Here is a 14,896-nt window from a genome sequence, read left to right on the forward strand (position 1 = left end):
GTTGTTTAGCGTTGTACGGCGGAAGCGTCGTGCTGCTGACGGCTGGGCGCCGCCATCGCGGTATCAATGGCGCTGCCCGTAGACGAATGGCAGCTGTGCGCTGCCCGGCGCTGGGCCGCGCTGGACCCGCCGCTACGGGAGCGGTTGGCGGCGGCGTCGCTGCAGGACACGGTGCGCCTGGGCTGCGGCCTGCTCCGGTGAGCCGCGGGGCGGGGTGGGACGGAGTGCAGCGGGGCTGGAGCGCGGAACTGACACCCCCCCCCCCCGTGTCCTGCAGGCCTGAGGTGGAGGCGGCGGCCCTGCAGCGTCTATGCCGCCGGGCGCGGGCGGGCAAGGAGCCGGCGGCAGCGCGCTTCTACAGGGAGGAGGGAAACCGGTTGTTCGGCCGCCGCCAGTACGGTGCCGCCGGGAGGCTCTACTCGCAGGTGCGTGGGGCGGGGGCAGCCCCCGGGACGGGGCCCTCATAGCCTGGGGCCTCCGTGAAAGGATGCACCCGTGAGGGGATCCCCGTTGAGGGCCCTTCCCGCTGAGGCAGCAGCTCCTTGCTCCCCACAGGCGGCGTCCCATGAGCTCCCCGGCAGCCCTGAGGTGTCCCTGTGCTTCGCCAACCGCTCCGCTGCCCTCTTCCACCTGGGGTGCTTTGAGGTAACTTGTGGTAGGGAAACGGGCCCGGCCTGGTCCTGGCCCCACCGCCGAGCTCCTGGGGGTCCCCAAGCAAGGCTGCATGCACAGAACATGGCTTCAGGCCTCGTGTAGTTAAAGAGGTGGGGCTGGGGGATGAGGCCGAGCACCCTCTGAGGTGTTACCACAGTGCTTGCATGCAGGGCTCAGGTGCAAACCCTGCAGTAAGGGGTGTTTGATTGTTAGGGTAAATGCGATGTGCTTCCGAAGCTGTGCTTAAAGCATCCATTGTTACTTTCTGAAGGATTCCGTGAAGTAAGAACTCACTCCTCTAAACAACATAAGAAGGTTTTATTGAGGGACAAAGTCACTAAAGCAAAAGCAATGGGCGCATGACCATAGCCAGAGGCGGGAATGATCAGTATTTGTTACAGGTTTATATGCTTTCACTATTACATTAGTTTCATGCATGTTCATAATTCCCACATATAGGCAGGGGATATTATAACTAGCTCTAGGAACCTATTATCATAAGTCTCCTCCTCTTGGTGTCTGCGCACTGCTCTATGGTGATTGTGGGCAGGGGTCCTGAGGATGAAGTAAACAGTCTTCCTCTTGTGAGCACGGGGTCTTCAAGATGAAGTAAGCAGTCTTTCTCACAGTGTACTTTTCACCTTGGGCACAGTTGGACCCCCCAGCAATCACACAACCAGCTGTATCTGTAATTATTCTGAGAAAGCAAAGATGTAAACCAGTGTGACCTTCCTGCAGAATTTATTGCAGGATGGGCAGACAAGGAATATCCCAAGCTAGAAGATGTTTGGGAGGCTCTGTCTCTAAACTAACTGATAAGTAGAAGGATGGTGTGAAACAACTCATTCATGTTTAGTGGGGCCACTAAATCCTGTTATCTCACCACAGACTTACAACACAAACATTGCTCTTTAAAACTAAAGTATCTTTAGAAGACTGGTGTGAAACAATTAACTCATGTTTAGCGGGGCCACTACATTCCACAGACTTGCAACATAAATGTTGCTGTCTTTCTACAACCTAAGTTAAACTAAAAAGTACTTTTAACTCTATGCTTTTCAGGCACTAGCTTTTCTTATATCAAGCTCCCTTCTTTCTTTTATCTTTACAAATTCTTTTGCTATGTGACTCCATTTTGCTCAAGACTTCTGACCCTTTTTAACCTGTTGTCTAATCTTGTGTTTTTAGCCAGCTTTGTTTCTGTTATTGTAAACAGTTAGATCCACATAACCACACCTATGATTTGCAAAAGCCAACCACAGTGTCTGCACGCAGGGTTCAGGTGCAAACCCAGCAGTAAGGGGTATTTGATTGTTAGAATAGATCAGATGTGCTTCTGAAGCAGTGCTTAAAGCATCCGTCAATACTTTCTGAAGGATTCCTCCTTTGCTTCTTGTTCTGTGTCAGGATTTATTTGGCCAACAAATGTGCATGGGCATTGATCATCAAACTGTGGCTGCCCCATCCCTGGCAGTGTTCAAGGCCAGGTTGGATGGGGCTTGAATCAACCTGCTCTAGTGGAAGGTGTCCCTGCTTTGGAACTGGATGAACTTTAAGGTCCTTTCCAACCCAAACCATTCCATGGTTCTATTCAAATACGCTGCATCTTAGATGGAGTTAAGAGTGCAAGTCTCATCTGGTTTCGACTGCATTTGGATGGCCTTGTCTTTGTTCCTAGGTTTGTTTGGAAGATATTGCCAGGGCAGAAAGTCATGGCTACCCGGACAGGCTGCTGCCCAAGGTGCTGCTGAGGAAAGCTGAATGTCTGCTGCGTCTGGGGAGGTTACAGGAGGCAGCTGATGCCCTCAGTGTGGTGGAGAATAAGATTGCTATGGATGGGATCATGACGACCCCTACACACCAGACACTGCTAGAAAAGTTAAGTCAACTGAAGGTAAAAGTACACGAGAAGGAGACCTGCCCAGAGCCTGCACGAGAAGCATGTGGTGACATTCAAAGAGAGTCAGAGATCTGGGAAGAGAATGACAGCATTTCAGGAGCATCTTCATCTTTGAGCTTGAATTTTGATACAGACAGAGGACGTCACTTGGTGGCCTCCCAGGACATCCTGCCAGGACAGAGCCTGTTGAAAGAGGAGGCCTTTGTAAGCGTGCTCTGCCCAGGGGAGAGCCTTCTTCTGCAGGACAGCAGTGAAACAGCATGGGATACTCGAGTCACTAATGCAGATCTTTATTGCCACCGGTGTCTGAGGCAGCTCCTGGCCTCAGTGCCTTGCTGTGGGTGCAGTTATGCAAAGTATTGCAGCCAGAAGTGTGCAGATACGGCCTGGGAGCAGTACCACAGGACAGAGTGCTCCCTGGGACCACTGCTTCTCACATTAGGGGTCTTCTGCCATGTTGCCTTCAGGACTATTCTACTGGCAGGTTTTCCAGAGGTTAGGAGGCTGGTGGAATGGTCCCATGATGATAACAAGGACCTTCATAACCCTGAGGCAAGATGCAAACATGTTAGCGAAGCAGCAGATACAAGAGCTGGTACCAGAGGTATCCCTGGTTGTAGCAACGATGGTCAGTACCAGAGTTCTTACCAGGCTGTGTTCAACCTTTTGCCACATGCTGAGAAGCACAGCCCTGAACATAAGTTCCTTTGCATGCTGAGTGTCGTAGCTATATGCAGACAGCTGCAAGAAGCTGGCCTAGAGGCTGCTGTTCTCAATCAGGAATCATCTAAGAAGTGGTCCAGACCAAAGCCTTGTGAAGAAACATCGAGTGAATTGTCTCCAGAGCTGAAGACTGTGGCAGAAGCAATGCTGAGGCATGTGTTGCAGCTGCAGTGTAATGCACAAGCCATCACTGTGATGCAGGAGGCAGGTAAGATAACAACTTCAAAGCCCTTCTCTGTTACCCTTACTCATCCAGCTTGTGTAAAGAGATTGAATGCTCAGTTCTGGAAAGCTCCCTTTGCAGATGGGAATGACTTGCTTAAAATGTATGGCCTGTCCCATGCTGGCCTCTTCTTTGGTGCACAGCTAGAGGGTATTTAGCTATAGCTATTATTTATTGCAGCAACATACAGAAACCTTTCTACCAGTCTCTGCAGTTGGTCACAGGACTCGGTGCAGAAGTTGCATTGGTTACTGAGCTTTCTTTCTCAACCTTCTTGGTTTTCCTCTGTCTTCAGGGTCCGGAGATGGTGCTGTTGTAAATAAGAAGCCTGTGCGCCTGGCGACAGCCTTCTTTCCTGTCCTCAGCCTCCTGAACCATTCCTGCTCGCCCAATATCAGTGTGTCATTTAGCGGCACAGCTGCCACTGTCAGGGCATCGCAGCCAATCCCAAGTGGCCAAGAGGTTTTGCATTGCTATGGTAAGGTTAACTCTCTGTTTGTCTCAAGGCACAAACATCCTCTCACCTCTACTGGTATGCTAACTGATTACTATTGATATCATAAATCACAGTATAATGTTGCTTATATGTAAGCCTTGATCAAAGATGTCAATGTAAAATCATATCTCCTGAGCCCACTGTTTCTTGGTCTTCAATTATGTCTTCTCTAAAAGGTGCTATGTCTAGTCTCAAGTGTAACAAAGATATATTTAGTCTGATGTTAAGAACTGTACCTGTGTGGAGATTTCTACACCCTTGGCCTCCCTTCACAGGGCCTCATCGATGTAGAATGAGGGTTGCTGAGAGACAACAGCTTCTCAGACAGTATTTCTTTGAGTGTCGCTGCCAGGCCTGCCTTGAAGAGTTAGAGTCTGATGTCAAGAGTGTGGTGGCCATGAGAAACTCATTCTGCTGTCCTACCTGCCGAGCTCCAATGCAGGTAGTTCTTCCATAGCTGCGATTGTATAACTTACAGGGATGTGTTTGGGTCTTTGGGAAAGTCAAGAGTTAAAGAGCTCAGTCTGTGATCTCTGCTCAGAAGGCAAAAGCCCCTGTAGAGTCAAGAGAGTATCTCACTGTGCTTAGCAGCTTTCCTGTAATGTTCTTGTATGTCAGCAAATAGGGAAAATAATGCCTTTAACAGCAAGTTAAAAGCCCTTTGAACTTGATGAAAGAACTTGGGAATATCACAATGATGTACTCTAGGGGAATGGAGATATATAGGAAAGAAAATGAAGGCCTGGAGTCTAGAATAGAAGATGTGCATACAGGGGCTGTATGTAGAGAGAGTCACACTCTGCAGTTCACAGGATGTGAATTAAAACATGAGGAGAAGCCAAGGCAGTACGTGTATTGTATGAACATCAGTTGAGTATCACATACCCTGCTTTGGCCTAATCTATACCTCGCATAGTAATAGCTATTCCTGGAAGTTTATCATCAAATCAAATAACTCAATAGCAATTTAAAAGCAAGTCACTTTGTTTAATGAATGCAACTGAGAAACAATTTAGCCTCTCTATAACACAGTGCAGAGATAACAGAGATGGCAAGCAACAGGAGTGATCACAGGGATGATTTCCACAGGGGGAGGACATGCTTTGCTGTTCAAATGAAGCTTGTGCAATCTCAGTCAGCAGAGAGAGCCTGTCACACCGTTTGCAGGATCTTCAGCAACAAATCAAGAATGCGTTAGAGCTGCTAAGAGCCAGGAAGGCTGGTAAGGCTCAGCTTTAAGGTCAGCAGCTAGTGAATACACATCGGGAGGCATAGTTTTAGCCATGAGATGGCACTGTTGCTTATGCAGTTGGGGTCTCCTGGCACGCAGCCTGGTGTCCCTGGGGACTTGAGCTTTAGGTTTTTTATACCCCTGATCCGGGTGTTAATCTAAGTCACACGCTGTTCCATAGTAACCTAAAGAACTCAGGGTAACATTGGAGTTACACATTCCCAAGCCTTGCTTTCCTGGGGTGAATCAGGCCAGCACTGCATTATAATAAGCAGGTTGCAGAAGAAGTCAATGTTGAATCCAAATCTAGCTGTGTAAGATGCAAAGATGAGATTGAACTGATACTAGTTCCTGGATCATGGAAAGTTAGAAACTGGCTAGGAGGATTAATTTTGTACCCTGTTTTGTTGTAGATCAGGCTATTAAAATGCTCCAGAAGTGTCAGATGGAGGCTGGAAACCTCTTGTCTCCAGAGCATTTGCTGATGGGAGAGATGGAGGATCATCTGGCACAGGTCTATGCTACTCTTGGTATGGCATTGTCTTCTCATTAGCTTTAGTTTTCTGACCTTTGAATTTAACATGACTTGCCTTTTCTTTGACCAGCCCTTCTTTCCTAGTCTATTTCTCTGATTTTGACAGAAGGGCTTTTGGAAAGAGTGCTTTGGCCAAAACTGCATCCCCAACAGCCAATGAACGTTAATGTCATCTCATGTTCTAGATCCTCTGTCCTTGTTCTGAGGTCAGCAGCCTCCCAAGCACGCTGTGGATGCATTTTGCATAATGTCATATTCTTTGGGTGGCAGTAGCTCTAGAAAGTATTTATTCATGACTCATTTCTTGTTTTTCTATGTTTTTGCCATCAGGGAAGTGGCAGGAAGCAGCCAGACACCTGCAGAGGAGCATTGAGATTGTGGAAATGCATCATGGACCATCAAGTGTAGAAATAGGTCATGAACTTTTCAAGCTGGCCCAAATTCTCTTCAATGGGTAAATTTGCTTTCATTCTCTGTCCCATCCCTTCCATGCCCCACTCCTGTGTGTCTGACCCAGCATCATGGGAAGTGGTCCTTGGCATCACCAGAGTGTCTCACAGGACCCCAGCCAGGCTGGCACAGGTACAAAAGTTGGCCATTACTCAAGTGCAAGTTCATTAACCCCACTGGGGATCACTTATACCTCATGACTCTCTTTGGACTCATTTCTCTGCTTTGTCCCTGTCTATTCTTTTCCTCTCACTGGCTCCATTTATTCCCTGCCCTGTTATTTTGACAAATACCCACCCTTAGTGTTTATATCTCAGTTGTATAATGTTGCTGACATCCTTTCAAAGGAGGAAACAAAATCCTCTTGCTCTATTTGGGCAAGCAAATCCCCTGACTGCCTCTGAAAATCTTCTCACAACACCTCCCTGTAACTGAATTGATTTTAGTGGGAGCTGCAGTGAGGAAGTAGTGAGTACCAAGATAATGTTTTAAGTGGTTTTGTCCATCTCTTTACCTTTCCCCGCCCCATCTTCCCTTTGCAGCTGAAGTGCACAGCTAGTGCTGAAAAGCAGTGGAGGGTAGGATCTGTACCCATGAACAGGTTTAGGTTTTTATTTGGGAGGGGTTAAAGGTTTTTTAAGTTAAAGAGCTGAACTAAGTATTTACACTCTGTTCTTATTCTCTTCCTATTTCAGATTTGCAGTTTCTGAAGCTCTGAGCACGATTCAAAGAGCCGAGGAGATTTTGTTGGTGCACTGTGGTCCACAGAGTACTCAGATCCAGGAGCTACAAGAGATGAAGACCTGCCTGTTAGAGCTTCCCAGAAGCATCCTTCAGAGGACTTAATTTCCCTGTCAAAAGAAGCTGCAGTGTGATCTTTCATCAAAGCTAAGTTTCATGTGGTAAGGTAGTCGTGTAGGACAAGCTGGAAAATCATGTGTAACAACAACCTGAATGAAGTCTGAAATGCTCTCTAGTGAGACTGTTGTAAATAAAATGACCAGTTGTAACATAAGGGTCTGTGTGTGGTATGGTGGGAATAGATGCTCTTGCATAATTCCTGCCTTTGAAGCAAACTTTTGAGATCCTTGTGTATGCCTGTGTTTCTAGAGATGGGAGTCTCCCACGGGTTGTACCCTGATGGTTATGAATATGCAGACATCCAGAGCACACTGCCTTTTATTTCTAATGCTGTGAAGCACTTTGCTTCTTGTCAGCACGAAATGTAAATGGTTGGAATGGGTGAGGCAGCAGGATGGGAATTGCAAACTTATAGGCTATAGGAGGGGACACTGCAGAACTTGAAGGGCTGAGGGATTCAGTATAAACACCTGGCATCAGGTTGGAAGACAGGAAAATGCAGTATACACCAGATGGTGTAGCACACAGAACTGAATTGTGGCTCATCTAGGGAAAATAAGAGCGTGAAGGCATATGACATAGGCAGACAATCTTTCAAGGGAGAATACTGGGGCTTACTGAGATTAATAGCAAAAGCTCTTTTTATTGCAGCATGAAGGCATAAAATTTGCAAGTTGTGTCTTTGTGCAGCAGAGCAGGGAGCCAGTATGCCTCCCAATACCACCCTTTCCATTTGGGCCCTACCATTGCAGATTATTGTGAAGGGATCTAAACACCCCTGGGATCCAGGATCTTGCCGATGAAGAGGAGGGTTCCAGTGGGGTCATCTCTCAGTACAAGAAGGAAGGGTCTGTCCACGTGATACTCTATGGGGAAGGTCAGACGAGCAGCATTCACCCCAGGATTTGGTGTGGATCCTTCCCCATCTTCACTAAGCTCCAGAACTGCCTTGTGTTGCACATGAGATAGGCTAATAGGCTTGGCAGAAATCTTGGTAAAATCAGGTGATGTGAAAAGTGATTGGAGCCCTGGAGAAGAGAAAGAAAATGCCATTAGCTGAAAGCATAGATTGCAGATGGAGCAGTACTGCTGATGCTGTGATCCAGGAGGGCACAGGAAGAGCTTTAATCTGTCTCTACTGAGCTTCTCCCTCTCAGTATCAGAAGCATTGTATGAGCTTGGTGGAAAGGTGTGATGGAAAGTTGAAGAGTTCTGGACCGAAGTGGTTTAGTTGCTGGTGAAATCTCTACACAGACAGCAGGACCTAACTAATAACCCACCAGCTTCATATTCTTCTGAGAGCAGGAAGCAACCTGCCCACTGCTTTGAGCCCTGGCAGTCTGTAGAGGCTGTGTGATGTACATACTTGTCTCCTTTAGCATGCTGCCAAGTGCCTCTTCATAGTTCAGCTTGAGTTTGGGCAAGCTCAGCACAGCATGGACTGTCTTCAGCTCCTTGTCTACATCATGAACAAACTCAGAAGTAAGGCTTTCCTCAATCAGAGTCATATTCTGGGTCACCTTCGTAGGCAGGAAGAACATGGCACTGATTCCCTCTGTCAGTGGGAGCTGGGCAATCTGGAAGGCAAATTACAAATGAGAAAGGGTGGCATCAATAATAAACAGTTTTACCCATCCTGTACCAGGCCTGAATCTCAACTGCCTGGTCAGCCTTTCCAGTTAACATTTGGTCTTGTTCCCTGTTTGCTTTATGGGACGTGATGCTTCCTGACCCCTCTGGCACCCAGGCTTTCATCAACCCATGCTATTACATGGCAAACATTGTCTCTCCCCTGTTGAGCCCTGTAATGAGCTGCAGTATTGCTTTGGGGGATTCTCATCTGGAACACCTTTGAGCTCATGCTACAGTGAAAGATTGGTTGAAAGAGGTAGAGATGGAAAAGTCTGGCTGAGTGTGCTCTGCCTTCTTGCCCAACTTTCGGTCAAGCAATACAGGGTAGTAGGACCAGTGTGTTATTTAAGTTCTGGCCTGCTTGTCACATAGCCAACGTAGGAGTGGGATGTTCTAAAGAATCAACATGCAGCCTTTCAAAATAGGAATTGCAAAAGTAGGCTGATGGGAGGAGCGAGGCTGTCTTCTGGAGTGGGTTAACAGGTAAGTGTAGCTGAGCCTGTTCCTCAGTAGGTTTAGGAGATCTTGTGCAATATTTGCTCTCTGACCTTGCAGTTGAGTTCGGAATCAAAACCGTATCGCAGTATGGCTTTGGGGTCTGACATCATGGGCACCTTCACAGTTCTGCCCTCATCCAGATGGAAGTCCTTCAGGACAGTCTTCTTGGTGTCAAACTTGGTTTTCCAGGTCCCTGTTTTTCAAAAAGATAAAAATGCAGGAATTTCTGGAATAATAGCATAGGAAACCAGGTTTGTGTCTGTGGCTGAGTAATCTTGTGCTTTATATATACAGTATTTGTGCTTTTAAGAGTGGAGGCATAACTGAATGATGATAGGGATGGAAATAGACTGATTAAAGCTACTGATTTACTGCCACTCTTTGGCTCCTCCTTTTCATCTGAGAATTGACTAAATGGGAAATGAAAAAATCAAGCCAGTGTATGGGTGGAGTAGCTATTGAGTAGTTGATTTCTACTTATGTAATTACAAAACTATTTTAAAGGGTAACAGTTGTGTCAATGCATATAAAGTGCTTCTCTCCCCACCCTTTATTTTGCTCCTTGTCTCTAAGCAGTAATTCTCCGGGACCCTGCCTTACAGCATGTTCTAGAACAGCCTTTACTATCTCCCTTTCTACAGTGGTAAAAAGGCTCAGTACACTCTTTAAGCTGTGCCTTCCCTAAATGGCAACATTCTGTCTCCTGCTGTGGAGTTTTGTGTGCTTAAGCTTTCTTCTCTGATCTCTTCCTGCAAACAGGTCAAGATTCAGCTTCCCAAGAGCACTGATTCCTCCCTTGAGGACTCTCTCTTTTCAGGTAGCATGCATTTTTTTTGTTCTTTGCTAAGTGTTCTCAAACACTTTCTTCTTACACTGTCTCTTTGACAGTCTGTTTGCTCTATTTGAAGTGGGAGCGTTCCTTCCTGTCTCTCCTAACACAAACTTATAGACCCTTTCTGTGAGCAAGTGCACAACATTCTTACCCTTGAAGTAAGCAGCCCCAGCAAGGAGAATGCTGACATCTGTGGGCATGTCCTTCATAAACCGCATAATCCTGCCCTTTGTCTGCTGTCGTACCCAGTTGTTGACTTCTTGGAGGTCTAACTGGGTATTGCCACTTAGTGCCTTCAGACGCATCCTGTAGGACTTCTCCAGCTGGCTGTGAAATCCAGGCTTCACCCTCAGTCCTGGGGAGCAAAAACATTGATACTGCAGCTAGCTCCCTTATCACAACAATCTCAAGGCAGCAGATTGCAATCCAAAGCCCAGCAGCAGTTCTCTCATAAAACATCTGAGGCTGTGTGTATACAGAAACCTGCTTTGAAGAAGAATGACTGAAGGCACATTGAGGAAACTGATCCAAATCCTATAGCCACCCATGCTGGAATGTGGCATAACTCTTTTCTGAAAAGTAAAGAGAGGAGATAAGAACAGAAGGCTTGGACACAGCTATTCCTACACATCAGTCTTTCTTCTTTCTCCAGCTTGCTTTAAGAGTACAGCTTACTCAACCTATTGGATTCTTGGAACCCGCAGGTTCCAAAAGATAGCTCTTAGCTGTCTGAGCAGATGTTTATTTCATGCCAAAAGCAGACATTTCAACTAGCTCTGCAAGGAATTAAACAAAGGAATATGGCTGAATGCTATCACAAATAGAAAATGGGATTTGTGGTTCCTGGAAATTAGCAACACCTGCCAGAAACCCTGGAGTGAAGGCAAAATCCTCAGCAAGTTTATTCTAGGTCTTCCTTCTGTTTGCTGCTGTGTCACCAGTGTCTTTGTGTGCATAAGTCTTTGTTTATGTGCACACAAACCTTCCAGGCTTTTCTGGAGCAGGAATAGCATTCCGTGCACTGTCTGCGTCTTGGCTTAAGAGTATGTCAGAGCCAGAGCTGTTAGTGTGGTGTTACTCAGTGTGTTCTACCTGCTGCTAGTTATTGAGGTAAGATCTGATAGAGGGGAAGAAGGACTTTTACTTTTCTCCAAGATGATACGGGAGGCGCTTTTCATGCTCTTCTCTGGCCCAGTCACACTGCTCAGTAGCTCCTTGTAAGTATTGTGGACCTCAGCTTTGTTAAGCAGATCATAGAAGAGAGCACGAGAAATCACATCTTCCGTTCGTTCTCCAGCCCCTGCCAACGACAAGGACAAACAGTGTGAGGGAAGGTCTGTCAAACCCAACACCACGTGAGGGCAAGGGGCAAGAACTCACCGAGTGAGAGACCAGAAAGTGCTGTAGCCAGGCTGAATGGAGACAGCAGGACGTTAGCAGTGGCTGTCCGGCTAGATTGCTGCCGGTACAGGTCATAGCCAAAGTTGGAGACTGCAGCTGCCAGCTTATTTACAGGGCTCTTGTAGAATGGATCTTCCTCTTCAACCTCACCAGCTCCATCAGCAGTGGCAGAGTTCTAGCAGGTACAGTGAGCACTCTGGTTAGACTTAGTTTACAAGGGTAGGTACGGTTGTGATAAGTATTTCAAAGGCAAGGAATCTACAGATCCTCTTCTGTGAGCTGCTTAATCTTACAGGTAGTGTAGGAACTTTAAAGTGTAGGAACAGAGAGTGTAGTTACTTTACAAAGTGTCCTATTAAAGCTGAAGGCAGCACTCAGGTTGGAATCCACTACTTCTGCCTCACAGTTATCCCCTGACGTAAGGCTTTATCTAGATAAAGCAGGAGTTAGTCTCATTATGTTGCTAAATAAAATCCTAGTAACTTGGCAGGGTAGTGCTTAATCCTGCCCTAAGATTCTCTAAAATTGAATTACCTGCTCCAAGTATCTCTCCCTCACTCTCCTTGTGTTGTCTCCTACTCACCTGCGCTGTAGCTGAGTTCTGGGATCTGCTTGGGACAGTTAAGAGACCCAAGAAAAGGAGAACCACTGGAATCTGCATGCCTGAACCTACAGAGCAAGAACACAACAGAAGAAGTTAAGCAAACAAACAAATACATCTCTAACCACTTCTCTTCACTTGGTTCTGTCAGGAACTGCAATGACACATGTTGCTGCTTGTCCTTTCCAATTTGGAAACACACACCTGATCTTAGCTGGGTTTTCTTCTCTGGTTTGAAGGATTCAGCCCAATGACTTTAAAATTGGGCAAGCAAACATGTCTGGGTGTGCCTGAGCACAAAAGCAGATATGTGTGGCCCAAACCACGCTGATGCTGGCAGTTACTGAGTGCCAAGGTCCAGAAGAGCACTAAATCATATCTTCTGGGTTTTAGACTTAAAAAAAAAATCAATACTTCATTTATAAAAGGCAACAAATCCATATTGTTGAATGGAGCAGAAAGCCAAACAGACTGGTTACTGCTCTGCTGTGCAAGTTACCTACCTCAGGCAGTAGATTGTCATGTTTCTTGTGTCTGCAAGGCTGTAGAACCTATATGCATCCTTTGCTGCTTATTTGCAATTTGATCAAGTAAAAGAGCTTTCATAAAAGACAGCAAGGAAAGGGGCTGAGAGTAAATACCTAACCCTAGGCCAGATCTAGAGAAGAAGTGAAAGACAGGGTTTGGCTTATTCAGCGTTTTAATGGAGGTGGGAGAAAAGTACTAAACTCCCCAAACTGTGCCTTCTGTGGAATCATAGAATGATTCTGTGGATCATGGAATCCACTTTTAATCCCTGCCGTTTTGGCCTCTGTGGCCCTTCCAGACCAGATCTGTCTGGTCCAAAGGGCAGTGTGTAAGGCAGGGTTTCACTGCGGGTAAACCAGAGCTACTGCACGAGTGTCATGCCCCTGAGAACAGACGCCACCGAGGCTGGTCTGAAGCAGTGTTTATAGAGATTCCCAGAAATGAAAGGAAGAGGGTTGTATTTAGCTAACCCCTGTGATCCAGGCATTCAGTGAAGCAGGAGGAAGAACATGTGTTTCAGATTAACTTCAGCTGTAAAGAAAACATGCCTGCTGGTAGAAACACAACATAAAGCCACGTGGCTACAACAAGCCCCGGTTCAGGACCCAGTCTGTGCAGGCAGAGGTTCTGCTTCAGTGAAAGGCAGTTCACTGCTTCCCTTCCCTGCTGAAACCCTTTTCTTCTGGTGATAGTTTTGCCTTGAAAAAAGAGGTGTCCCAGCAGTGGCTTTAAGTTTTCATCTCTGTTTAGACAGGGTAACGCAGAAGTGACACCCTCTTTTCCTTGTGCACTCGCATCCTGCTGCTATCCAAGCAGCTGAGCTATTCTGGTGCAGAAGATGTGTATCAAAAGGATTTACTATACTGGCAAAACCCAATGTGTTTGGTGATGTGATAGTGGCTATGATGATGTTGGGATTGCTCTTACCATTGCAGAGTCTTACAATGAATAGACACCAGGCTGAAAGAGATGTCAGAAGCCCTGCATTGAGCCCAAGTTAAACAGATCCTAGCGATGGCTTTCTGCACCAAGCGGAAGAGGTTTGGCTCAGTTTAGTTTAGAGATGAAGGTTTTCCATGGAGCATAACCTTTTCTCTGCAAACAAAAACCATCATCTCGACACAGCCTCTGCTTCCAACTCCCCTGAGCTCCCGGGAGCATGCGAGCGGAGATTGGTTTTGCAGATCTCTATTGTTTTTGCCAGTACTGTCACCAGCTTCATATTTCTCAGGCTTTGCCAAAAAAGCAATTTCCATTTTAGAAAGACAAAGCCTTTTTGCGTTTGAGTTGGCCTGAACATGTGGATTCTATTTGTACGTCTCTTAGCCCCTAGCCAGAAATGCAGAGAAAAAGAATTGGGTTGGAACAGAGGTGGGATGGTTTCAGGCATGATATTCATATCTGGGGCTGCCTTTAAAGAGAAGGAGCAGCAGCATGTGATGTTACAGGCAGGAAAGTACAGGAAGAAAACCTTGAGAAATGAGCTGAGAAGGAACTTTGTGCCTGGGAGCTGTCTGCTTCTGAAGGCCTGCAGGTGCAGAGGAAATCTTTTGCTTTCCATCTATAGCAGTACAGGTCTCACGTCATTTATAAACACTTCTGATTTTAGGGGAGCTAGGAAACATCACCCGTGAGTTCGAAGAGCTTGCTCCACCCCACAGCACTAACTCCTAAAGCATCTTGCAACCACTAGCTCTTAGAGGATTGGACCAGCAACAAAGTTGTCACCATTGCAAAGAAAAAGCATGTTCCCAGCTGCAGCACAGATGCTAGAAAGGCAGAAAACCACCCCACTTCCCAAGTGCAGCCCCGGAGGCAAAGAGGTACCCTAGGATGCTGCTGGCTCCCAACCCTTGGTGAGATCTCTCTTTGGGTGGGAATCCCATCCATAAACACCTGTAGAAGAATCGTTGTCCCCTGTTTCCCAGGTCCTCTGAGGGCTCACCATCCTCATCCCCTGCCCTCCGCTTCCCCTGTGCTAGGGCTGAGCTGCCCCTTACCTCGGGCTCCTCCAGTCGCAGACTCCCAGCGGGTGTGAGTCGGGGACAGTGCAGGGTTGGTGCAGCCACATCTGCTTTTTGCTGCTTCCCCCAGCCCAGCCTTCGGCAGGCTTCAGGTTACAGCTTCCCGGGGCTCTCTTAAAGTGCTCTGCTCCCATTTTCCGCTGCTGCCACCCCTCACATTGAATTGCACTGATTTTTTAGCGCTGCCTTCCAAGTTAAATGTGATAAGGGCAGTCTGGTGGGCAAAGAACAGGTCAGAGACGCGAATGATCCCTGTGTTTTGAGCAAGTCTGTTATCCCCATAGTTTTGAGGGGATTTCTTCTTCCT

General features: G+C 46.8%; 2 protein-coding genes across 3 annotated transcripts; one reads left to right on the forward strand and one right to left on the reverse strand.

Moving 5' to 3' along the window:
* Positions 1–28: 28 nt before the first annotated feature.
* On the forward strand, positions 29–7,227 carry SMYD4 (SET and MYND domain containing 4). Of its 2 annotated transcripts, XM_057420797.1 has the most exons (10): positions 29–197; positions 278–425; positions 556–645; positions 2,333–3,485; positions 3,796–3,978; positions 4,272–4,438; positions 5,086–5,218; positions 5,641–5,757; positions 6,093–6,216; positions 6,908–7,227. In XM_057420797.1, exons 1-10 carry the CDS (start codon positions 67–69, stop codon positions 7,056–7,058), a joined length of 2,397 nt encoding a protein of 798 aa, XP_057276780.1. In that variant the 5' UTR covers positions 29–66; the 3' UTR covers positions 7,059–7,227. The 2 variants fall into 2 exon arrangements, with proteins under 2 accessions (XP_057276780.1, XP_057276781.1); XM_057420798.1 differs by lacking the exon at positions 556–645.
* Positions 7,228–7,691: 464 nt separating this feature from the next.
* SERPINF1 (serpin family F member 1) lies at positions 7,692–14,723 on the reverse strand. The gene is made up of 8 exons (XM_057420803.1): positions 14,566–14,723; positions 12,020–12,105; positions 11,416–11,611; positions 11,180–11,335; positions 10,187–10,390; positions 9,254–9,396; positions 8,440–8,650; positions 7,692–8,101 (listed from the first exon to the last, which is right to left on the reverse strand). Exons 2-8 carry the CDS (start codon positions 12,095–12,097, stop codon positions 7,842–7,844), a joined length of 1,248 nt encoding a protein of 415 aa, XP_057276786.1. The 5' UTR covers positions 12,098–12,105; positions 14,566–14,723; the 3' UTR covers positions 7,692–7,841.
* Positions 14,724–14,896: the final 173 nt, after the last annotated feature.

This window comes from Pezoporus wallicus, unplaced genomic scaffold, assembly GCF_028554395.1.
Source record: "Pezoporus wallicus isolate ANWC-B61680 ecotype Strahan unplaced genomic scaffold, APGP_CSIRO_Pwel_v1 contig_14787, whole genome shotgun sequence".
Taxonomy (NCBI): Eukaryota; Metazoa; Chordata; class Aves; order Psittaciformes; family Psittacidae; genus Pezoporus; species Pezoporus wallicus.

Coding starts and splice junctions, on each gene's coding strand:
- SMYD4 (XM_057420797.1), top strand. CDS start 67: ATGGCGCTGCCCGTAGACGAATGGCAGCTGTGCGCTGCCCGGCGCTGG. Junction 5,758..6,092: donor ACAGGTCTATGCTACTCTTG/GTATGGCATTGT, acceptor TTTTGCCATCAG/GGAAGTGGCAGGAAGCAGCC. Junction 6,217..6,907: donor GCCCAAATTCTCTTCAATGG/GTAAATTTGCTT, acceptor TTCCTATTTCAG/ATTTGCAGTTTCTGAAGCTC.
- SERPINF1 (XM_057420803.1), bottom strand. CDS start 12,097: ATGCAGATTCCAGTGGTTCTCCTTTTCTTGGGTCTCTTAACTGTCCCA. Junction 11,612..12,019: donor AGAACTCAGCTACAGCGCAG/GTGAGTAGGAGA, acceptor TGTACCTGCTAG/AACTCTGCCACTGCTGATGG. Junction 8,102..8,439: donor CAGCATGCTAAAGGAGACAA/GTATGTACATCA, acceptor TCTCTTCTCCAG/GGCTCCAATCACTTTTCACA.